Source organism: Mirounga angustirostris, unplaced genomic scaffold (assembly GCF_029215605.1).
Source record: "Mirounga angustirostris isolate CCGP_5_RB_7025 unplaced genomic scaffold, mMirAng1.0.hap1 SCAF_1, whole genome shotgun sequence".
Taxonomy (NCBI): domain Eukaryota; kingdom Metazoa; phylum Chordata; class Mammalia; order Carnivora; family Phocidae; genus Mirounga; species Mirounga angustirostris.
Window position 1 is genome coordinate 4,097,025 of NW_026991709.1, and position 25,449 is coordinate 4,122,473.

At 54.2% G+C, this 25,449-nt stretch overlaps 1 protein-coding gene across 2 annotated transcripts in view; it reads right to left on the reverse strand.

Moving 5' to 3' along the window:
- Positions 1–25,449, reverse strand: part of LOC123863166 (ATP-binding cassette sub-family G member 1) — a 53,453-nt gene that overhangs the window by 22,900 nt on the left and 5,104 nt on the right. For both annotated transcript variants that reach the window (XM_045902419.3, XM_045902418.3), the window contains exon 2: positions 23,216–23,459. In XM_045902419.3, coding sequence (XP_045758375.1) covers positions 23,216–23,459 — 244 coding nt within the window. The remainder of the gene's footprint in view (positions 1–23,215; positions 23,460–25,449) is intronic.

The following is a 25,449-nucleotide window of genomic DNA, read 5'->3' on the forward strand; positions in this document are numbered from 1 at the left end:
TTTTTCAGGCCTTGAGTGTTGGGAGTTCAGGGTGAGAACTCTGGATGGATGGAGGTATGGAGGGAGACAGGGAATGAGGAATGGGGGTGGGGGGATGGGGGAGGGAGGGAGTGGATGTGCGAGGTATGGAGGGAGACAGGGATGGAGGGATGGGCCTGGGGGGATGGGGGAGGGAGGGAGGGGAGACAGAATGGAGGGAGGGAGGGAGGGATGGGGGGATTTGCGCTCCACCGCTCTAGTGGACAGAATAATAGCCCCCAAAAGTGTCCACATGCTAATCATTAGCATCTGTTACTTTACAGATGGGATTACAATAAGGATCCTGAGATGGAGATGTTATCCTGGATTATCCAGTCAGGCTCAAAATAATCACAAGGGCCTTTCTAAGGGAAAGAGGGAGGCAGGCGGGGCAGAGGCAGTACCGGGAGATACGACCAAGGATGCAGAGGTTGGGGAAAGAGAAATCTGAAGACGCTACCTGCTGGCTTTGAAGACAGGGGAAGGGGCCGCAAGGCAAGGAGTGTAACCACTGGAAAGCTGGGAGAGGCAAGCAGAAGGTGCTTCCTGGAAGCCTCCAGAAGGAACCCAGCCCTGATTTTGGACTCCTAACGTCCAGAACCTGAAGACAATGCACGTGTGCTGTGTGAAGCCACCGTGGGCAGCGATGAGTTCCAGCAGCGCCCGGACACTCCTACGCTCAGCCCCGCCCTACTCACCCCAGCTCACGCCCACCTGCACCCCCCGACGATGACTCCCCCACCCCACTCCACTCTGTGCACATGATGTGAAAGCCAGCAAGCCTTCACGAGGGGCGGCTTGATGGACGGTCTACGCTGCGAGAGCGAAGCCCCGGGCTGTTCTAGAAGAGATGCCTGCTGCCATCTGGTAACTCTTCCAGAGGAAGTCCTTCTTCCATCCAGTGTCACTCTGACTTTCTTGGGTAGCCCACATGGCACAGAGCCTGGTTAGAACACATTCCCCAGTGTAGACTTTTCATAATGAGGTTCAAGGAACAGATTAAACTCTGTGCCATTAAATGTGAACAGGAAGACGAGGACAGGGAAGAGCAAGGCGGTAAGAGGCAGCCCAGGGGCCCATCCAGCCATGCTCAGGACTAGGGAGTAGCCACGGACAGGCCGCCCACCCATCCTGGCCTCAGTTTCCCCAGGATAAAACCCCTCCTGGCACTAGTAACTTCTAGATGTGAGTCACGTGCAGCTTTCTTTCCCTAGACAACCAGACGGTCGCTGAGGTTCCCACACAGTTCCCACAGAAACAGCCGCGGGGTCCCGAGACAGGGAATCCCCTCTGCACGCGCCATGCTCACGGCAGGCGTCAGACCCAAGTTCATCATTGTGCAGAGCCTGACACAGCATCTTCCCTCAAACTGAGCAGGGGTTTCATTTCGCAGAGATGTTCTTTGCCCCAGGCAAATTAGAAAGAGCCAGGGAATAAACATGGACACACACACACACACACACACCCCACCATGTACACACACAAACACGCACACATGCATGCACACCCCACCATGTACACACACGCCCAGCACGCCCACGCCAGCCGGATTGTTGAGGATCGGCCGTGAGCAGCCCCATTGCAGGCACTGAAGAATAGATAGAAGTCATTTACATCCTGTCAGGCATGAAGCAGGTTTTTATCACTATGTTATTTTTATACTTCTAAAAGCAGAACTGGTCTTTTTCACACACTTCTAAACCTGGCTAGAACAATAGAAAAAAAAGAAAAAAGAAGAAAAAAAAATCCTTCTGATTATTCAAATGGGGCCAAAACTGCCAGTAAGGTCCCAAATAATCCCCAAGTGTCACATCGTGCTCATCCGAGAACAACAGCGTGTACCTGGTTTCTGCACCCACGTTGTCATGTTTCCCTGGAGGCCAGTGTTTGTAAAATAAGCCCCGCTGCACACCTCCCTCCTCCCTCTCCCTCCTCCCCCTCCTCCCCCTCCCCCTCCCCACTACTCTTCGCCCCAGAGCTAAAAGGCTCTCTTGCTGAAAACTGACCCTCACTCTCCAGACCCTTCCTTCTCCCTCTCCAAGAGCAACCTCAAGGCAAAAAGGACCAAAGTCCATATTCCTATACACCCGGGTCATTTCATTTTTACCCTACTCGTGTTTCCCCTGGGATGCCCAAGGGCCTTCACACCCCCGTCTCAGTTCTCCTTATTAAGTGGCAAGGCCACACCCACAGATCAAACCTCGTTCTCCTGTTTTGTGCACCTTCTGAAACACTGCAAGGGCTCTGAACTGACAGCAGTAGCAGGAGCCAGGCCTGCGCAGCCGGGCGTCGCAACACGAGCTGGGGTGAGCAAGAGCCACTCGTGACGTGAGGATGTTACCGTGTGTCCCCAAACCACGCACACGGCGCGGCGCCCCCTCTACCACCCCAGGGAATGCCGGGGCAGCAAGCCCGGTCCACTCCAGAGCCGCACCGTGACCTGTGCGACTACGACAATCGCCCGCTGGCTTGCCCGGGGCCTCGCGGCCGCCACAGCAGGACCGCAGACAAAGCGCCAAGCTTTGGGAGGCCTTTCCTCGGGGCCTGACTTTGATGGACTCAAAACGGAGTCCTTTCCATCCTTCCTTCCTTAGAGCCTCTCAGCAGCATCATCCCGGGTCGGTGGTCTCCCTCACGGTCCGTGTCCTCTGTCCACCCATCAGTCCCTCCGTCTGTCCGTCCGCCGCCCCAGCCCAGCGCCCTCCCGGGGTTCCACCTCTGCACGGCTCTAGGCAGAAGCAGCTCCCTCCTTCTTTCTGCCTGCTTGGGTCTAAGTATTTGAAATGGCAACGTCCACAAATCCCACGCGAGACGGTGCTCGGTGTCCCTCGAGCACCCCGGGGAAGAGCACACCCCCCTCTGGCCTCCTGCCCCAACAGTAAGGTGGTGAGCCCATCGTCCTGGAACCCTCCTGCACAACGCAGGGTCCCTGCCTGTCCCTCAAAGCCGAGTTACTCTGCAGCCTCGGAGGATAGCAGGGCAGTAGGGGCCACTCGGCAGAGTCGCTGAATGCAGTTCCCCTTTCGTGGCCCCCGGAAGCTAGTCGTGCCACCAAGGGTGCTCGCCCAGCTCCTCCGTGTGCGGGGCTCTGGGCCTGGGGGTCAGTGGGATATGGACACCCTGGAGGGTCAAATGGAGGCCTTTCTCCCTAACGTGAACCAAAGGGGCCCTTTAACGGAGGGCTTTGGGCAAGAAAACCATGAAATGGGCATTATTATCCTGTGCCCCGACTGCACGGCGCCTGGCGTGGCCGGGGGCTTGCTCCCACCTTCCGCAGTGGCTGGGCGTGCTCTCCCCACCGAGCACCAGCTCAGCCCAGGTCTGGTCCTGTGACCTGCTCTGGGCACCCGCCCTTGGAGACGCCGTGGGTTCAAATCCCAGTGATGAACCTCAAGGCGGTGGCGGCGGAGTTTCTCCAACAGGGATGGTCCCTCCCCCTGCAGTCGCTGCACCAGGAAGTGGCCCCTGGCCTTGCAAGCAGCTCTTCTGTGAATAAGTTGACCTTGGGACACTCATGTCACCTTCATTAAGGAGAAACCACAGTACGACTCTGACCAGAAGCCACACACTCTCACAAAAGCCACCGCGGAGACCCTCAAACAGGATCGCCTAGAAGTCTGACCACTCTGCCCCGTCAGCCAGGCCGGACCCGCATAACACAGGTCGCAGTGGCCCGAGCGCGTGCTTGCCTCGCGCTCTGAGACTCCCCAGTCCTCCTGGGCCGACTCGTGCTTCGCGGGGTCTATTTAACAAAAGTCATCATCACTGCTGGGATATACCAACCAACTGCACTCCCCATCCCAAATTCCAACTCTGAAGGAGAAAGGAAAAACAAAGCAAAAATCAGCACATGCGCAGTTGTGGGTACAGAGGGCCCTGGACGGCTTCCAGAAGCAGCCTGGGCTGACAAGCGCTCGGCTCTACCGCTCTCCCTGATGCTCATGGTGATGACATTTCTCAAAGAGAAAATGGCAGCCAACCGCTCGTTCTCCTGCGAGGAGCGCGCAGAGCTGGGGATAGCTCAGCTGCTCGCTGCCGTGTGTGGCCACATCCGAGGGACCTTCTGGGACAGCTTCAGAAGCAGTTCAGAGGACGGCTGCATTTCCACATTTGGGATTTCCAAGGACCCAGGGCCATGACCCAGGTGACTGCCAAGCTGGGCATGCTCCTGACCCCTACCTGCTTCATGAACTTGCCCTGCTCTTTGAGATTAGACCGCTGTAGGGAGGGCCCTCCACACGCGTGCAGGCTCGGCATTCGTCCCGTGGGGTGTGTCAGTCTCATGAGTGAAAGCATGGCACCCTCTGGACCAGTGGGGATTCCGGGTGGCATCCTGAGCCTCCTGGGGACCCCTCCAGATGAGGCCCCACTATCTTCATCCAGGATCAGCTCCATGTGCTCCGGCCTAGGGTTCAAGGCCTTCCTTTTACAACTGGCCCTTCTAGGCCCATCTCCCATCACCCAATACTTCAACTGTCCTCGCACAACAGGTCAGTCTGCTGGGGTCTCCCAAACATGCCTTGGCTGGGGCACTTCACCTCAGAGAATGCCCTCTCTGTGATGGCTCCTGCCAGTTATATGGCCTGAGAACAGAGTGACCTTTATAGGGTGACCGGCCATAGCTCAAATCCTAAATCTATCCTTGTTTATCATATGGCTTGGGGCAACTAATACATCTCTGTGTGCCTTTGTTTTCTCATCTATAAACTGGGGATAACACCTACCAGGTGCTGCTTGGAAGAGGAAACGAGATGAGGACTAGGGGCCTCTGGCACTGGGCTGGGTCTCAGTGAGTACAGCCCACCATCCCCCTAAACGTCTTCTTCCTCCAGCCACTGGGCCATCTTCATCTGTTTGTTCCTCTTGCCAACTCATTCACCACCTTGAGAGTCAAAGCAGCAGGCCTGGAGGCAACCTGGTCAGATCCCCCTCCTGGCTTCCTCCAGGCTCCCCTGCCGCGGGGACAGGGCCATCCAGCCCCTCACGGCGCCAGGGTTGGGGGTCCGGTGGGGCACGGTGCCCGGCAGCGCGGCGGGGGGTCAGACTGCTGTCATTCCTGTTGTGAGCTCTGGCCTCGCGTCCCCCGCAGGTGGCTGGTCCCCCGGGTAGGCAGGAGACTCCGATACAGACACGCATTGTGTGCCAACAGCATGTTGGCCCCAAGAAGTCAACTGCAAGGATCATGCGCGGCCAGAGGGAGAACTCCTGAGCAGCGAGAGACCGGGCACTGACCCTAGACGGACGGACTCGTTCTCTGGACACCCCGGTGCCCATCTTCGGGGCCCACTTCCCAGGAGCTAGTCTGAGCTTGTCTCCTCAGGGTCTGCAGCCGCCTGGCCCAGAGGCCTCATCTCTGCGCAGGATGTCCACCCCTCCCCCCGCCGCCCCCCTTCCCCCCGCCCTGGGAGAACAGAGACCAATGAGGCACTCAGCAGGACAGGGACAGCAAGGTGGGTTTGAATCTGGCTTCTGCCCATTGAAATGCCTTCAAAATGTGGCCAGAGGCGCCACACTCCCCAGGGCCCCCGGCCAGCACCCCCCCAGCAGGGCGGCCGGCACCACCAATCAGCCCCGCAGCAGGCACCAATCAGGAGAAAGACGATCCGCCCAAATGGGGCTCATCACACCTCCTTCCAGGCATCTCCCCTCCTGTTGTCCTTCCCACTGTCCCCTGTGGTCCGCGGTCCCTCGGCTTGCAGTCAGAATCCCACTCCACGTCCCGGACGCGTACTCGCCTTCCCTCCCTTAGCGGGAGCCCCCCGTCCTATCTCTCACTGCCCTGTGGTTCCATGCCTTCTGCTTCTTTCTTTCTGGATCTGGGACTGCTTCCGTGATAGGACGGTGGTGACTGCACCATTCTATGCTCCCACATGTACTAACTTAACTGATTCCCACACCACCCTCCGTGGGACGTACTTTAACGCCTCCACTTTACAGATGAGAAAACTGAGGCATGGAGAGAGATAAATAACCTTCCGGATCCCGCAGCCAGCAGATGGGAAGCCAGAACTTAAACCATACAGCCTGGTCCAGAGTCCATCCAACACCACGGCCGGGCGCTCAGCGGGGCCATCCAGGCGGGTCTGACCCCTTTCTTTTCTGGGGATCTGGGCTCATTACACATCTGTCTCCTGCCCCAGCTTCTTCACAGTGGTACTGACATCCACCCCGCTCTGCTCCCAGTTCCCAGGACCCTTCCCCTGCATTGCCCCACCTCCCATGACCCCCTGTCCCAGGGAAATCTAAACTCCTCGAGGGCCATGCTTTATCCTTACTTCCCTCCCCAACACTTAGCAAAAATACTTTGCTTATAACAGATGATTAGTAAGAAATTCGATGAATGATGAGTAGATGCTTTATCCCCGTCATGAGAATGGGGGAAAAAATTCAAACATGTTTTCCCCCAAAAATTACTCAGAAGCAAATTCATCAAGAAGCAGAAAAAGTGTTGGCTAGAAATTATTTCTCAAGAGTGTATAACACCTCACATCTCTTACCTTATCCTGTCTGATTTGCGGTAGAACGGGTTTTCCTAGTGTAGTTTAAAAATCATGGTCAGGTTTACTGTTTTATGACCCCAGGCTTGCCTTTTTTTTTTTTTTTACCTTATCCTAAGCTGGTTACATGAGGCTTTAGGATTGATAGTAGCCAATGATACATCACCTTCTCATTCAGAACAAAATAAACATATGCATAGGAGATATAAATTTGGATGTGGCCAGGATACTGTTTGATCTCAAAAGCTGATTTCTCTTAAACCGAACTCCATCAGCCTGGGCCTTCATTTTCTAGAAGCCTGGCTTCTGTGAATCTTTAAGTTCTTTCCCTGACTTAAAAAGAAATACTCACATATAAATACAAGCATACATGTACATATTACATAGACAAGCACGAATGTCTGCACGGGGTGTCTCAAAATGACATCTCTTACTTTCTGTAAGGCAAAATCATGAAAAGGAAACTGAAAAAAGCTCATGAGACAGTGCATTCCTTTCCATCAGGGAGTTTACGCTGTGCCTGACTATCTTCTCTTCGCCCCGCACCTCAGTGGACGCTTCTTGCACGGAACTGAGGTTACTTTATGAAAGTATGCATTAACAGGTAATTTATTATAGCAGCTTCATTGTTTTGCCAGTATCGTAAGTGAAAAAGGTCTCAAGAGCCATACATCCTTTGAAAACCTACTTTATATCCCCTGATGACCCCTTTTTCATCTTAAGAAACTGCCTTGTACATACAGCCCCTGTACAAATCCCCATGTTTACTCCTTTCAAGTGCGGGGATGGCCCAGTCACTCACCTCGAAGCTGACACCTGCGGCTACAGTAAGCCACTCAGGTGTCGGGGTCACTGGCCAAGGAGCAGCGACCTGCCCGCCCTCACCGCCCGCCTGCTACCTCCCCCACCCGCCCTGGGCTCTCCTGCCGGGACCACCGTTCCTGACCTAACTCCAGGATGCTCCTAGGGAGAAGAGGTGCAGGCATGGTCCCCCCCGGTGCTTCTGCTTCCCAGTTCCACCAGGACACTCAGCTGTGGAGGTGCACCAGGATGGGTGGAGTCCAGGAACGCATAGCAACATGCTTGGGTTGCCTGGTTTTCCCCGCAGGTTGGCCCACCTGGCCCGGCCGCATCCCAGCCCGGAGCTGCTCCATCTTCTCTGCTTCTAGTGAGGCTCCCAGCTGCCTGCCAGCCTCGTGGGCCTCTCTGTGCCTCCCCCACAGCCTTTGCTTCTGCTCTGCCCTCTGCCCTGACCCCTTCCTGCACCCTGGTTGGCACTCCTCTGTGCCGGGAATCGAGGCAAGCCCCCGCTTACCAACGAATGGACCCCACTGTCCACAAGAGAGCTCTGGCAGGCAGTAGGGTGAAGCAAACGGGGGTTCCCCTCCATGGGTAATCCCTTTATCTGCAGGGACGCCTGAAGTCAGCTGGAGAAGTATGCCGCTTTCCAGCTCCCTTCTAATTTTTATGACTTCAAAATGCCAACCCAATGACTTCTTTATAAATCAAGCTTATCCACAAGCCAACGGAAAGGCTCAAGTTTTCACATAAATCCCATTTTCTTTGGCTCTTCCATCTATGAAGTTCCCAAAGTCTTCTGATCCTCAAGGTCTGCTCCATCCTACACGCCCTGACACAAAAGTCCAGAGCGTCCAGAATGGACTGGAGCAAGCTCCAGAGGAAGCCCAGGGCACCAGGTTCAGCAAACACAGCTCCTAGGATGGGTCTGACTTGCATCTGGGGGGCAGAGCTGGGCCAACGGTTGGGGGTCTAGGATCCTGCCAGGCACAGGTCTTCTCCTTGGAAGTCACCCCCAGATGGCAAGAAGGGAAGTGAGGGAGTTCACACTCTAGTTTCTACTCGTCCCTCCTGGTGTGACTCTCACCAAGTCAGCAACCCTCTCTGAACCTCCAGCTCTGCCAGCAAGCCTGGGGTTTTCTCTGCCTCCGGGCTTTCTGCGGGCACAGGTGCTTCCCTGGTGGTAAAGGTCACCACCAGCTCTCTGCAAGTTTTTTCCAAACGAGATACTGTCGCGCATCAACTATTTTGTGGCAGGGACATGGATGCCGTCCTAATAGCCCCTGCCCTTCAGCATAGAGGGGAGAAGCCTCGGGATCTCCCCACTCACGCTCCAACCATTAGGACCACCTCTGTGCTCCACGGATGATTTTTACATTCATGAATTACAATCCTGCGATTCAGAATCTACCATCTGTGAGCCGAGGAAGACGCTCAAGTTCTTTGCCAAAAAGGGAGTGGGGATTGCAAAGTAAGACAGCATCTATGGGGAAGGCAGTGCAGAAGGGAACACGTTTTGGAGGGCTTCTAGATGCGCCCATTTATTGGCGCAACAATGACTGTCCCAACCGCCGTGTTTTTTACCAAGTCCCTAGGGCTGGTGCGGAGGATTTTGGAAATGTGACCTCATTCTGATGGAGTATTACTAACTACTGACAGATGGCTCGGGTAGGCTCGTGGTGGAGCCCTGCGCAGGGCGGGGCGAGGAGCAGCTCGGGGCCCGATGGCCCATCCTGTAGACCCACGAACCCCCCCGGGTCTACTCTGGCATTGCTCTCCTGCCCACGCCAGTGCCCGGGACCCTGCAGCAGACCCACGTCCCTTCACACGGCCCTCTTTCCAGATTTCATGGTGGAACTGGCCAGTGCGGGAACCCAACAGCGATGGAGCTCACAACAGCTTTACGTGGGGCTTCCACAGCCTTCACAAATAAGCAGGAGGAAAACTTACCTTCTTTATCCCACACGGTGATATCTCAAACCAGCACACACACGCACACACGCACACACACTCACGTGCGCACGCGCGTGAGTGCGCAGTGTCTAAAATACTCTCTGGATCAGATGAAGATAAAAATACACGTGTACTCTCTTAAATAAGAATAATAATTTTGCTGAATTCCCCCAGCATCCCGAAGCCTGCTCTCCCTGCAGAGATGCCCCAGAGGACAGGGAGCTTTTAGTCCCCAGGGAGGGGATGGACAGGCTCTCTCGGGCCACGTGGGGCTCAGAAGCCCAGGCCTGGCCCCGTGCCGCACGCCGAGCAGCCCCTGCACCCTCGTCCCACCCTCCTAAAGCCCTACAGATTTTCAAACTCCCAATAGAAACACAGGCCTAACATGTCCTCCCTTTTCAGGTGACGGCGAGCTCGCTGACGGGACAGTGAAGAATGTCCATTTTGCACTAGATTGCATGAAACCCGGCTGCCCAGTGTCCTGAGAGGTGGTGACTTTTGAAGGTGGGCAAAGGTGTCACAGTGAGTGTAGGGACACCAGACGGCCAGAGTGGCCCTTCCAGGCCGTTCCGGGCCCCCAGACCCCTGCTCTCTGGCCAGTCTACCCACGCCCTGTGCTGACAAAGTGACAAGGCGGCTGACTTACCCGCACCCGCCCCCCCCCCCCACGGCCCCCCTCCACCCCGGGTCACTCGGGGGAACGAGTGCCGCCCGCACCCGTCACAGCCGTGCATGCGCCTGGGAGAGTCTGTTCTGACCACGCTGCCTCGTTCTCCCTGGGAACAGGGCTTTAGGGCACACGTGTGAAGGAAGGAAACGTTTTCATGTAGGGAGTGGACGAAATGGGCCTGGGTGGGTCACTGGATCTGCTTCACACGACTAAGGGCAAAGAGGAGGAGCATGGGGGTCGGCCAGGCTGGCCTCGATCCTGGCTGGGGTCTCAGTGGCCCCCCGCAGGAACTCTGAACCTGTCGCTTACACGGTTCTGTCATCGATGACGTGGACACGCGGCCCCACATGGTGTTGGGGACGCGGCGAGGCAGGTCATGCCTCCACCCTCCTGTCCTACCTACACCAGTGCCCTGAAGCCCAAGGTGGCTACACAAGGCTCAACCCTCCCTCTAAGACAAGACCTACAACCCATGACCGCAGCTGTCCCACGTGGCTCCTCTCCCCTCCCCTGTGGGGTCGAGGTGAGGGTCACGTGAGCTCACAGCTGTGACGTGTCACCATGAACCAGCTCTGCTGCTCTTATTTTAAAGCCTAAGATTTTTACCCCAAACTTAGTTTTAGAATGATAACCAAGTGGCTTTGATCCAGCCTATTGATTCTAGGCTACTGTGATTATATTATTACGTCACATATAAAACCATTCATAAGGATTGTAGCTACTGTTTATTAAACACTACATGTTGTGGGGGGCACCTGGGTGGCGCTGTCGGTTGAGCATCCAGTTCTTGGTTTCGGCTCAGGTCGTGATGTCAGGGTCATGGGATCGAGCCCCATGTCCGCCCCACACTCAGCGGGGAGTCTGCTTGGGTTTCTGTCTCCCTCCCTCTGCCTCTGTACCTCCCCCCACTCTTTCTCTTTCTTCCAAATAAATAAAATCTTAAAAAAATAAAAATCCAGGGCGCCTGGGTGGCTCAGTTGGTTGAGCGACTGCCTTCGGCTCAGGTCATGATCCTGGGGTCCTGGGATCAAGTCCCACATCGGGCTCCCGGCTCGGCAGGGAGCCTGCTTCTCCCTCTGACCCTGTCCCCTCTCATGCTGTTTCTCTCTCGCTCGCTCTCTAATAAATAAATAAATAAAATCTTTAAAAATAAAAATAAAAATAAAAATCCACTCCATGTTGGGCATAGCGCTTCCTATGTATGAAGTTATTTGATCCCATGAGATGGATGACAATGGTGCTGATGACGATGGCCTTTCACAGGGAGGTGAGGTAACCCACCCAGCTGCCCAGACCGTAGGTGGTAGAGCCGGGCTCCGAACACACACTCCCTCATTCTGGAGCCCACATTCCCAAGCCCAACCCTCCTCCACAGAGCGCATGTTGCTAGAAGGTGCAGGACCTGCGGTCCTTTTATTAAAAGAAAGAAGGAGAAAGAAAGAAGATTCTAACTAAGCCCCATGTATCACTCAGTTCATCTTAACCTCTGCCTTGTTACACATTTACTTATGACTCAAAAGAAGGAATATGCATTTTTTACAAAACTACAACCTGACAGGATTTCACACTTACTATCTGCAAATGCAAGAACGAGATCCACAGGCTGGCGATGCAGCCGCCACGCCGAGGCCACGGCCTACCACGGCCCATGCCTGCGAGGCCGCCGGCCCCACCAAGGCTGCCTGTGCACGAGCAGTTGGCATGACGTCCTTAGTTTGCAGCCATGAAAATCTAGCCACAAGACTAACATGCGCAGCACCTGATTACATCTCGCACCCTTGTAAGATAACCCACATGAACCTCACTCCTGAGCCAAATTCTGAAGTGTAATGTTGCTGGGAACATTGTTCCTATGGTGGAAATTTCCATCCTGTCACAACAGTGTAGATGCTTCTGTGTCAATAGTCTCAGCAATGCAACCTGCATGAGCCGGCGAGCTGAAAGTGCTCGAAAGACCCCCCAGAAATAATGGAACCTCTGCCTAGCTCATCCACAGAAACACACAAGACTTAAATAAGGTATTTGTTCGCATCCCTGAAATGATGGGGGTCAGTCCTGATAGTAACCATGAGCAGGAAGCCCAGATGCCTTAGATAAGGGACAGTACAGAAATTCCCTTGGAGCAAAACTCCCAGGATGCTTGTCAACGGGGTCTTCCTCAGACAGGGCCGATAGCCCGAGGCATCGGGACGCGAGATCGTGGGTCCCGGGTAAGGGAGGGCACTCTGTTTCAGGGACAGAGAACCTCCCTGCTCTGAGCCACAAGGCAATGGTGAGGAGAGCTTCCCATGTGGTTGCTGGTATCATTGCTCTTATTCATGAGTGAGATCCTCAATGAAGCCAAGAACACAGAAGCCAGCACGTGGGCAAAGTCTGTCCTACGGCACTGAAGTGTGTGCTTCTGGTCCTGGAAGCAGGACCAGACACAGATTAGGTTAGAAGCGCCCCGCTGCGCGCTGCTCCTGGTGTGGGTGGGCCTCAGCCACTCCCCGCTCCAACCCCCTGAGGATGGTACTCTCCTCACCCCATTCTGCAGATGCTGGGACTGAGGCCCAACACCACGTGGCTCAGAAGGGGAGTAGCCAGGATCCAAGAGCAGGCTGCCTGGCCTGGCCCAGAATCCAGACCTACCACCACCCAATCCCCCACCTGCCTGCCAGCCTGCCCCTCCAGGGTGCTGTAAGGTGAGGCCGTGGGCTGGGCTGACCCGAGGAAACAGCAAGCAGCCCCTCCTCCTGGGTGGTCGGCCAGAGGTGGCTCATGGGCTTCCACACAGCCAGGGAAGATCCAAGTGTCCCATCTCCTCGAGGCTCCTGCTGTCCTGAGATCTCTTCCAGGGTGAACGTATGCTCTACTGTGACCTAGGCTTTTGTTAGTCCATTCGTTCAACTGGCAGTGAGCGCCCACTGAGCCAGGCCCACGGCAGGACCGCAGGGAGAAGGGGTAACTGATATAGGCCCTATTCGGAAGTGGAGAAAAAGAAAACCACAAAATCGTGTGCTGAGTGCCATGACCATGGGAGGGAGGCACAAGCCATAGAGGGAAGGGTGGGTGAAGGAACGCTTCCCTAACCTGCGGAGGCAAGGCAGGCTCCTGGCAGGGGGCATGGTGCAGGAAAAGACCACGCAAACACTGGGAGCAGTTCTGCCTGGCTACCCCTGCAGAGTGGCCTCAGAGAGAAGATTCTGGAGACAAGCAGGAGGGGGCCCAAGGGGAGCCCTTGAGACATACCCAATTCCAAAATCGAGACACACAGAACATTCCTATGAACAGAGAAAGAGACAAGATGATTGTGATCATCCTCCTCTCTGAGCCTGATAAAAATGAGAGGCAGGAAAAGTGGGGTGCTTTGGCCCAGAGCGTGTGGCACATTCATTAACAACCTAAGGGAAGCAGGACCAGACGCAGATTAGGTTAGAAGGCTCACTGCTCACACCATTGAAGACATAACCACTTTCTGGACAAGCTGGTGTGTAGCTCTTAGAAACAGGAAAACCGCAAGCTTCCTTTGCACGAACACTGGGCCCCCCACTTTTCAACCAGACTTTTGTATATGGTATGATCTTACATTAGCAACATGTATTTTACTGTTCATGATAATGGAACGTCTCAGTTATCAGAAATGTGCACTTCCTTCTTTTTGCAAAAGTTATTACCCTCCGTACCAGCAAATCCTCCGGAAAACGTAAAAGGGAATTTATGGTGTTGAAACTTACCCACCACCGTGTCTGATTTCCTGTATATTCTGCCTTCAGCTCAGCAAACCTCAGAGACTTGGGAACTCTGTAGGCCTTATGTTGGTTTACAAAAAGGTCAACGCTACCGTCACAAAATCAAATAAGCAACCCAGTAAATCCCAAAACTGTGAGAAAAATCATTAGATCTTAGTCTCCTTGCATTGAGTCAGGAGCCCAAAGGGTTGAGCAAAGCCTATGAGTGAGGCTGTTTAATGTTTCATAACACACCGAAATGAAGCCCAAATGCACCCGAGCCGCATGTGTCCGGAGAAAGCCCCGGTCCCCAGGGAGGGTGAAAGACGGCACCCTATTCCACCGCGCCATTCGCAGGTCCAACTGCAGAAGCTGTGTTTATCACCACGTTTGCGGGTTCACCGAAGATGTACTAGATGCCCCAGAAAACACACGGTTGAGTTCGGGGGTTCCTTGTCCTTGCCTGGCTGACACGCCCAGCATGGGAGTGACTCAGCAGGCAGCCCCGCAGCAGCCTGGCCCTCCGGATTCCAGCCCGCTTACTGGATCCCCCGCTCCGGATTCCTAGGGGGAATTCCAGGATTCCAGAAGCCACCCTGCTCGTTCTTAAAGGCTGACTTGACTGACGGTAGGGAGGGCCCAGGGCTGGGGCCGGCGCTTCCCGCCCAACCTGCTCGGCCCCACGTACAGGTGCGCCTGGAACAAAACGAGACAAGCACTTGGACGGGAGACAAGAACCCTTTCCAGGGATCCAGAAGTCGCTCGTCTCAAAGGCAACGACCTGATGGCGCCACCTTCCACTTTAAAGAGAAGTCTAGAAGATTCGGGAGCCCCCCCCAGGCTGAGGATGAAAGCTTGCAAGAACAAGGACGCAGACACCACCCAGGACACCCCGGTTCCCTGCGGTTGGCCTTTCCCAACGTCTCTGTGCTGTTCCCACTGCGGCCGAGCCTCCCAGTTATGCTTAAACGGACACCAAAATCATCATCATCGAGCGAAGATGCTCTCCATTCATCAGATCCACTTTGGTGACGTCTCCTCCGGAGTCCAGCCGGGCTCCGGGCAGGAGCGCGCGCGGCCCGGGCGGAGCACCGGGGCTGCACGCCGGGGGTCCCGAGGGCAGCGGGGCTCCGGGCCCGGGAGGCGGAGACCCGGCCGCCCCCAGGGCCGCAGCATCCCCCCCGCGCTCCGCCCCTAGGCTCGCCTTAGCAACAGCGCCCCGCGCGCAGCCAATCGCGCCGCGCCGCCCAGGTCACCCGCGAGCGCTGACCGAGAGTAACCCCGGCGCGGGCGGCGCCCCGGCGGGCGGCGGCCACTGCGCACGCGCGGCGGCGCGCACCTGCCCCGCCCGCATCTGCCCCGCCCGCCTCTGCGCGCGCGCTGGAGGCCGGGCCGTGCGCGGCCCTAGCAGCCCTTGCGAATGTAGGGTTCCCGGGGCGCACGAGAATCCTCCGGGCAGCCTCCCCCAGGCCCGCAGCCAGATCTGCATGTGGGAGCAGGTGCGTCCCCCGTCCGGGGCAGCAGCCCTGCGGAGTCAGCGTTGACACAGTACAGCCCGGGAAAGGGGGGGGGGGACTCCGTATTTAAAGCCCGCTGAAGAGCCTCCTCCAGGCAAGCGGAAAGAACCTCACTTTGCCGAGAAGGTGCAGGTGAAAGCTGCCAGAATGAATTCGTTCTTTGCTAGCAAGCCAGGCTCGCGGCCCTTGCAAGGAACGTGCAGGTGCAAGGCAGGTGGCCCGATACCCCCATCCTGGAGGGTGAGGACAGACAGAAGTGCTCAGCGCAGTCCCCACCCGGGTGGCCCGAGTTCCTACCCAGGCCAGAGAAGGAAAGTGCCCCCTCCGCCAGCCTAGCCCATGTAGGAAATCTGGGAACCGCCTCCCCAGGGAGGTAGGGAGGCCCTCTGCGCTGCCTCGGCTGTGACCAGGGCCTGGGGCTGTGTATGTCCCAGGCGAAGAACATTTCACACACTTCGTCTGACCTGCGCCTAGGACATGACAAAAGGAGGTAGTTCTCAGTGGAGCTTGTTGAGAGGCAGGTAGTTACGACTTGAGGTTTAAGCCTGAATCCAAGATCTGCCTCCCTGGAAACCTCCTTTACTCCTGGGGGAGATGTCCGTGCAGATACGCGCCCATGACTTTCCCACGAGCCCTTTAGGATGCAACGTGCTAAAGCCAACAGCATGTGCTTAGGGAACAGTTATCTTTTCATTAAAAAATAAATAAATAAGCACTTCTCCTAAAAAAGTGGGAGGGCAGAAATAAGTGAGAAATCCCATAAAACTCCTGCTAAAAAGATTCAGTTTCAAGACAGGCCACCGAGATATGAAGGCAGGGGACTTTTTGTTGCCTGATGACAATAAAAGAAACAGAAAGACGGCCTCACGTTCTCTCCATCTGTGAAGCTCCACTCCTCAGTTGAGGGACGGAGAGCACGAGCTCTGCTCACTGCCCTGCCCCCCAGGATGCCGTGGTGATGCCCGCGCCCAAAGGGGGACTCGAGCCTCCTTTCCTCTAGGGGCCACATGCTTCTGTGTCTTCCTTCTCAGGTGGCCCTGGGTCTTGATACATGCGGTTATTGTTTTGTACTTGGTTAGGCTTTTCTCTTCCTAATCTGTGAGTTTATTTCAAGAACAAGGTGGTAAGTGTTTTTGCAAAGTTCCAAAAAGCGGAACTGGGATCAACAGATGAACTCAAATTCAGTTTCAGCTCCACAGACAGAAGCCTTTTCTAAGAATCACCATGTGCGAGCAAGGACCTGGCTGCGCGGGGAGGTGGCAGTTCCTGCCTGCTGCAAGCGCCCAGACCGAGGCCGGCCACCCGTTGGTGGGGAAACAGCAAGAAGAGTTGCTCCACCGGAGGGAGGTCAGACTAAGGGAGCTTTGAGGCCCCCGTGGGCCTCCAAGATTCGGACTCTAAATATAGGTCTCAGTTGGACATAACAAGAGTCTTAGAGTCACTCTGGCATGTCTTCATGTTGACACAGAATGCCACTCACAGAGCGGGCTGCAGGTGGCTGACAACACAGCCAAAGAGTGAGAAGTGAAGCTAATGGCTGGAGTCAGACTGGCTCCTGCAGGCACGCCAGCCTCCACCCTTGACCCTGAAAACTCCTCTTGGTGCCTTTTCTCATATTATGAGCCAAACACTCAGTATTAGATAGATTTCATTTGAAGGTAAGCTTTCCTACAAAGGTTTTGGAAGCCGGTCAGCACGGATTTGATAGAGAATGCACCTCCTTTCTACAAACCCCTGGATGGGACGGGTCAGATTTACCCTGACTACGTGGTTACCTTTGTTCCTTAAATAAGCAAATCTGTTGATTCCAGAACTGAACTCAAAAAGAGCAGGTGTATGGTTACTAAACGTTTCTTTCTGCCAATTTATAAACAACAGAAATGGTTTCGTGTTCAGCAAAATGTCACCTTGGGTTATTTCTTTGCCTCCGAAGATTAGGTTCTGGTTTATAACAGAGGACTTGAGCTCAAGAACGTGCAGTTCTCAAGATATGAACATATCTGGGGTGTTAAAGGAGGGTAGGAGGGCACCCACCTGGCAGGTGAAAATGAGGGTGGCAAGAATGTCTTCAAAAAGAGAGACTGACAGCAGCACCCCACTGAACAGAGCACAGCCCTGCAAAGTCTCCTCAAGGAGACCAGATGGCAGAACAAGCAGACTCTCTGGGAAAATGGCAAAAGGTAAGCGTGCCTGAACAGAGAAGCTGCAGATGGGAAGGTGACAGGGTGGCCGGCCATGGAAGCGGAGGAGAAAAGGAAACCTCAAGGCCAATGTTGGCTGGGCCACCAAAGCCACGTCTGCAGGGGCCATCCGCCTGATGGTGCCACACCTTCGCCTTGTGAACCTGATGGCAGGTCCCAGCTGGGGATGGTTGGGCTTCCATGCAGGGTATCGAGAAGGGGAGCATTGAGACTCTTGGATGTTAACGTTCTCCTCGTAAACTAGCAACCCCTCTGGTATTGATCATGGTCACTCTGCGTTCCTCTGTTACGATTCTGTTGGGGAGCCGGCCCATCCTCCACATGTTTCCAAAGCCTCTTTCAAAGCCTAGGAAGCAGAAGATCAAAACTGTTCCAGAAGACCTCATCACCGAAGGGCCTGAGTGGGTGGCCGGCCTGCCTGCCTGCCCCAGGGAGCCACCAAGTACTGAGGACCCAAGAAGTGGCCCCAGAGGGGAAGGGAGGAGCGCTCCAGCGTCTGGGCTCTCCACGGCAACATAGGGCCATTGGGCTTCCTTTGTAAACGCCCCAGCCTCAAGCAAGGAGCCCTTCTGAGCAAGGTAAAATCTCACCACGCCGCACTAGAAGACTGGCTACAGCCTCAAATAAAGGCAGAGTATTAGAAACAATCTTCTCTTTACCCAAAAGAAAATCCACCTTAGCGTGATGGTTCCCAAGAAGCACAAAAATCATTCATTCATGCTGGGGAATATATAAGCCCCCTTGAACCTGAGCAGCCCCAGCCCTCTGCAAACCTACAGCTGCCGTGGGATCCCCACAGTCCTCCTCTCGCGGCCTTCCCTCTCCATCCCTGCCCCTGTGGGCTCCATCAAGCCAGCCAGCGCTTGGTTGGGATCCAGTCTTCCCTTAATGGAATTCCTGAAAGGGATTTATCAGTGGCACATTCCACTCATTTTAGCCAGTCTGTCATTGCAGGCCCTGGGAGGTAGCTTTGGAAATTAAGAGAAAGCAAACTTGAATTTGAGAAACGCGTTTTTAAAGCTTAGACACAAAGCAGGACAGATAATCCGATGTGGATGCACCCAGAATGTTTTCACTGCTTCCCGGTTATTTAGCGAGGCCGAGGCTGGGAGGTCGGGTTCCAGAGTAGGCCCGTGCTATTCCATTCCATCAGAATCACCATGCTGAGACAAGTGCCAGGCTCAGGAATGGTAAAGAAAACTCTCTAAAGCCCCAGATAGGATTCCTTTCCTTCTCCACCTGAACTTCGTCACCAGGTAATCATGGGAGGTGTATTTAATTTCTAAGAATCATGTCACCTGTCTGTGTGAAAGCATGCCATACACAGCAGCTCACCTCCCTGGTGAGGGGACAGGATGGCTGGAGCTTCTCCAAAGGCTTAGGAGATCCTTTCTGGGTCCTTATGAACGGCGAAGGGGACTGACGTCCCCACAGATCAGTTGAAAGGGAAATCTATCAGCATTAACGATCAAGGCGGTGCCTCATGGTTTCATCAAACGGGGCATAACACCCCCAGGCCACGGTGGTCCGAGGGGTGCTGCCTTGGGGCCAGGGGCTTACCAGGTGTCTCGATGGGTCTTGGCCCCAAATTGTACAGACCCGCTTTTCAATTGCCATGTTCTGTGATCCTGGGACCTGGGCCCTGCTTCTGAACCTCATGCATCCCATGGGGAGAGAGGGCAGAATTGGCCCCTGAGCCAAGTGGCCTCACCAACCGCTTTAATTTTCCAGATGGAAACTACTCGGGTCTCCTTGGGGAGCAGCGTTATCCAGTACCCCAAGTACTCTTCTTGTTCGTTGTGATGGGTCCCATCCTGACGAGAGCGCTGTGTGAACCAGCTCTGAAAGCCTGGAAGTGCTGTTTAAGTGTAAAACGTCCTCGTCACGGCATGTTCACCTGAGAATTTCATGATGTGGATTCTGTTCTTAAGCAGGGGCCCTAAATATTCCCAACACGGTGTCTTCTTTACAAGAACGGAAGCCGCTTTCAAAGTGAATCACACTGAGGGTGACTGAGGGCCTCTGTCCCAACACATCCCGACACAGTGGCTAGTCTGACCGGGCCAACGTCCACACTCTTCCCGGGATCATTTGTCCCGTCAGCTCGTGCTATGTGAGTGCACTCCTTGGGGGAAAGTAATTACTGCATCAGAAGCTGGCGAAATTATCCTTGGGGCGTACTCTGTTCTCCTGAGAACACTTCTTTCACAATTATGTTCTCTACTAGGAATCTATTATATGATCTAGTTTTTCCTCCAAAGACATCATTAATCATATGGTGAAAACGTTACTACAATTGAAAATGTAGAGATGTTTGTTAAACTCCATATTCAATGCTTGGCAATCGTCCCGCTCAAGGGTTTTAAAGAACCAGCGCCTGACATCTTACCAATGATGTCACGGATTCACCTGCCACCTTTTTTCCAAGGATTAGGACGCTCTCTTTCTTTAAAACGATCGTGTAGGAGTTTATAATATTATTCCATTCGCATCACCAAGCTTTGCTGCAGCGTTCTGTGTCGAGCTGGGTCCCAGCGCCTGGTTCTGGGAGAAGCCGTGGGAGAAAGAGGCTGCCCTGGAATGTACGGAGCGGCCCAGTGTCTTTGTGATGGAAAGAGACCTGGAGCAGGAGTTGGACCGCGCACGGGTCCAGCCTTGGCTCTGACCTTGCACCATCACTGCAGCTCTCTGGGGCCGGGCCCTCCAGGAACTCACGTCCCGGAAATGCAGGACATCCAGGCCGTGTGATCGCTACGGGGAGTTCAACACATAAAGCTGAATTCTAAACAATTAAAAACCCCACAGGGGCGCCTGGGTGGTGCAGCCGGTTAAGTCTGACTCTTGGTTTCAGCTCAGGTCACGATCTCAGGGTCGTGAGATTGAGGCCCACGTTGGGCTCCATGCTCAGTGCGGAGTCTGCTTGAGATTCTCTCTCCCTCTGTCCCTCCCCCCACTGCCGCTCTCTCTCTTTCTCTCTCTAAAAGAAATAAACCTTAAAAACAAAAAAAAGTCAGCAAAACTAATACGGCGAGAGAGGTAAGAGAAAGAGCCCCTGCCCCGAAGGCTGGCCACACGTGGCCTCACACAGAGGTGGTGCCAGATTCACAATGGCCACAGTGAGAAACTGGGATGCGCAGAGTGGCTGGGTGGGACTTCTCAGCTTAGCCGAATCATGGCTGGGGGCTGAGGCAGTTGCCAGCAATCAGAGGAACAAAAGCAGGAAAGGCAGGATCCCACACTGAGGGCAAAGGAGCGGGACCCCAGCAAGGAGGGGTCTCGCCAATAAGGATGTGGTGAACCGGGTAGGAAAGGCAGATTCACGGGTACCAGCCCAGGGACTTCTCCTGGGGCAGCCCCGATGACGGGTTCCAGATTTCATGCCTACTTTTATGATTTGTCCTGGGGGCCTCTTAGTTGGGGAGATACAGTCCCCAAGTCCCGAGCCCACTGGATGTAGCACTTAAGAGCCTGATGGTGATGACGCAGTGAGCGTGAGCTGCATCAGCAGCTACCTTCCCTCGTTCTGGAAGCTCTGGCCCTGGCTGCAGCTTGCAGCCTAACGGGGCAGCCAACCCGCCAAGCCGCGTGGGCAGCAAGCCTCGAGGGGCGGCGCTGCTTCCCTGAGGCCCTGCATCAGCAGAGGCATGGGCACCCAGGCGGGCCGCAGAGTTAGAAACGGCCTGGCTGACGAGCTCAGGGTCATGGGCAAAGCCCTCCACCACTCAGTTTCCTTTCCTAAGAAGCATTTCCCACCCTAAATTTATGGGGAGTGGAAAGCCATCTAAATTCTGAATTGCAGGGTACTGAGAACAAGGGAAATGATGGGGCGCCCAGCGGGGGCAGGGCTGGGGGAGCAGAGAGGAAACAGGTGCTGCTGAGGGGGGCAGGGAAGGAAGCCAGACAGAGAGATCAGGCCCCACTGGTTCAGAAGCCAGCCACCGGGACACACCAGGCCGATCATGCCCATTTCCCCTTTGGCCCTAACCATCTGTGACTCACCGGCAGGTCCTGTGGGGCTCACTTCCTGCTCCTCCCCTCCTGAGCCCACGCAGGTTACTGTAGGGCAAGTGTCTGTCTGGAGGCCACCTGGGTGGAGCTTCCAAGGGGGCTGCTGGGAACGGGTAGGGGAGGCCCCTCCCTCACTAATGAAGAGGCCGTCACCGCTGGCTAGCTTGGACAATTAGCGGGACCAGCTCTAACACGTAGAGTATGGGATTCACAAGCCCCTTACCTAATAGGAAATGCTGTTCTCCACTTGCACACCGTGAACACTTGCTGTGTTGGATGTCAAACCGAGATTCTGCCACCGTTTTCCAGCGTTTGCACGCCTGCGCAGCATGGCACCTTCACTATCCAGGACACCCATCCAAGCCTCACGACCGTTCCCGCGGCCACACGTAACAGACGTGCCGGAATCTACCTCTGCCCCTCGAAGGCCTGCCGCAGTTTGTCTGTCTAGACCAACCGAGCCAAAACAGCAAGGTCCTCCTGGTGGCTCAGCGAGTTTTTCCCTAAGGTTTTTCTTTCACGGTGAGAAGGAAAAGGCTGTAAGCCTGTGTTGAAACTTCAATGGGCTCACACGAATGGGCCCAACCCTGAGCCTGCCGTGGGCTTTCTTTCCTTACAACACTGGCTGGCAAACTCTGATAATGTAAGTATCAGATGGCAACATACAATCGGCCACTGATAAAGCTCAGGATGTGTTCCTACTTGTACAGACAGACATAAAGTCATCCGGTAACCAACGTGGCGAGCAGGTCCCAGGGGCCAGTCCATCAAGAGTCCAGCACCATGGTCACAAGGAAGCCCAGAGCGTCCATGCCAACAATCTCAACAACTTAGCTTCAAGGGGGTAGGAGAATAAAATGAAGGTAATAGCGGGAAAAGACAGGAACATGAAACCTAAAGAAGTCTTGGTGGGTCTGCCTTGAAAAGAAGGAAGGTCTGACTCTGGATTTCAGTTGAGAGTCCTAAAATACAATATGCCAGTGGTACCTGGCTCACTGTCCTTGTTCCAGGTTCCTCACAGATATCCCCGTGGTTGTAAAGGGCTCATTAGAAGCCACGGGCTGTTGTTCCTGGGGGACGTGGGACGTGCCCTCTCCCAATAGCCCCCCCACCCGCCTGAAAGAGGGGTGCAGGATGGGCACATAGGTCAGGCTGGAAAAAAAAAACACCAACCCAGGGAAGCATTAACTCTACACACTTTGGAAATCTCGAGCTAGCACAGGAACATCCAGGCGGCTAAAAAAACTCCAAATACCGGCATCGATCACCAAATCCCGTGACCACGCAGCAAACGGCGCGGCAGACTCCAGAACCTCCCAGTCCCATCCTCTCTCTCTTCTATTTTCATTTCCGTGGCTCATTTGACAACAGTCTATTTATAGCCCATCGGCACCACCCATAATGTAGATGATCGGCGGCCAGAGAGGCTGCTCTAGGTCACTGGCTACTTTGGACTTCAAACTTGGGAGAAGCGCCTTCCTTCCTTTGCCCTCCGGAACAGTAAGAAATCGTGTCCTCTCGAAAGACCAACGTGAGGGGCATCCAGCGAAGAGGGCCGATCCCACGCTGGCAGCCAGCACAAGCAGATGCTGGCCGGCCTTCGTGAGAGTCCCTGTCTTCCTACCAGGACCGAAGAGCCACCATCAATCTGGGGTCCTCTCATCCAGCCTGTTCGCGTTAGAGGTGAGGACAAGTCGGGCACAGAGCCAGTCAAGAAATGGGCCACAGCGGCAGCGACGAGACTGAGCAGACTCCCGACTTCCAGCCCCCAACTGTCCCAGCCCACCGGCTGCCTCCCCAACAGGTGCGGCCCTCCCCCAGCGCACACAGCAGCCCTCCCTACCTTTCTTCCTCCACCAGGGTCCTTCGGGGACCGAGTAGGAGAGGTCCTTGAACTCGATGTTCACGGCCGCCCTGCGCGGCAGGGACGAAAAGCGCTGGGCCTCCGTGAGGTTGTTGTCCACCTTTTTCAGATGTCCGTTCAGCAGGTCCGTCTCGGAGGCTTCCGTGTGGCCGGAGACCACCTCATCCACCGAGACGCAAACGGACTTGGGCTCCGTCATGGCTGTGGAATAACTGCTGGTATTCTAAAAAAATGGGGAGGAAGCAGAGGAAGCACCAAGAGAGGTTAGGAGCTCCGCGAAGGGAAGGGCACCAGAGACCCGGCCATGAGGCTTGCGGTCATTGACTATCCGCCACGTGCTTACCCGGAGGGATTTATCATCTCTAGCCATAGCTGCTACTTCTATTAAAAAAAAAAAAAATATATATATATATATATATATGTATGTGTGTGTGTATATATATATATATATATATATATATATATATATATATATATGCCTAAGGTAGAATATTAGACTAATCTACCGAAGTCTCACTGTGGAATCATCAAATCGACTCACAAAACTATAATAAACCCATTGCTTGTCTCGAACGGTCAAACACTGGCCAATGTAAAAAATTAACTATTTACAGTAAGTACGCTCATTCAAAGACCCAGTCAAGATGCATGGGGGTCCTTAGGAAATGTGTAACTGAAAGAGTTTTACTTAAAATGAGCTCTTTTCGTGCCTTCCTGTGGAAGCTCATAAACATTTCCCAAGAGCCATGACTCCACTCCAACTGCTGGGGTTTGTGGGAATCGGCCTTGTGCCTTCCTTGCAAATTTTCCAATTCACTTCCAATTCTGCCTCTCGCTGTCTCTTCCTAATAGCACTGGAAAGTTGGAAAGGTTGATTTGTTTTTTTTCTCTCTCTCTGTTATACACACGAGGAAATGGAGACACAGACCCTCTCTGGAGCTCGCTCCGAGCCCTACAATCAGATGAGGGGCAGAACTGATCCCTGAATTGAGTCATCAGAAAAGGAGGTGTTCCTCCCACCTGAACACCAGAGGACCTGATATTTTGTAGTGACGTTGGCTTTTTGAAGCTTCCATTGGGAGTCAACCGAACTGTCACAGATACGCCAAGAACCAAAAGTATTTATGCAGAGTAAGGAATATCCTTATCTAATGGCTTGGCAATGCTGAGCAGATCGATGTGCTTCAGGTACCTCCAAAGCACAGAAGAACCCTGGGGTGGACAAAGATTATGCTGTGCTTTTCCTGGCTGTCTCTTGAATCCGAAGAGAACATTCCACGGTGCCAAAAGTGTGGGCCTTTGGCACCTCTCCTCCATATGGTTGAGGACCGTCTGCCTGATTGGGAGAGCCCATCGATAACCCTCTTTGATGATCCAGGCCCTTCTGCCTGCCATAGGACTGCAGACACACTGCTCTTCCCTGTTAGAGCACCCTCGTTAGGGTCCCTGACTATACCATTGAAGACCTGGCATTATTTCTTTTATTTTTTTTTAAGATTTTATTCATTTACTTGACAGAGAGAGACACAGCAAGAGAGGGAACACAAGCAGGGGGAGTGGGAGAGGGAGAAGCAGGCTCCCCACTGAGCAGGGAGCCCGATGCGGGGCTCGATCCCAGGAGCCTGGGATCATGACCTGAGCTGAAGACAGACGCTTAACGACTGAGCCACCCAGGTGCCCTGACCTGGAATTATTTATAACATCATGGTATTGAAAGGCTCAGAAATCGGGGTGCTTCTCCCTCTCCCTCTGCCTACTTATGCTCTCTATCTCTCTGTCAAATACATAAATAAAATCTTGAAAAAAAAAAAAAAAGAAAGGCTCAAAAATCTTGGAGGGCTGGGGCGCCTGGGTGGCTCAGCCGGACTCTTGATTTCAGCTCAGGTTCTGATCTCAGGGTCGTGAGATGGAACCCCGCATCGGGCTCCTCGCTCAGCGGGGAGTTTGCTTGAGATTCTCTCTCTCCCTCTGCCTCCACCCCTCCCCCCTCTCTAAAACAATAAATAAATACATCTTAAAAAAAAAATCTTGGAGGGCTTGAAGGTTCCGAATACTTAGAAGCACACGTAGAGCCGGGGGAGATGTGGGCACAGGAATTTCTGGTTCGTGTCATGTTTGAAAATGTTGCTTTGCTGTTTAAGTAAAAGACATACACACACAGCCCTCCCAGGCATCTCCTACTTCTGAGAAGCTTAACCAAATCAAAACTCAGC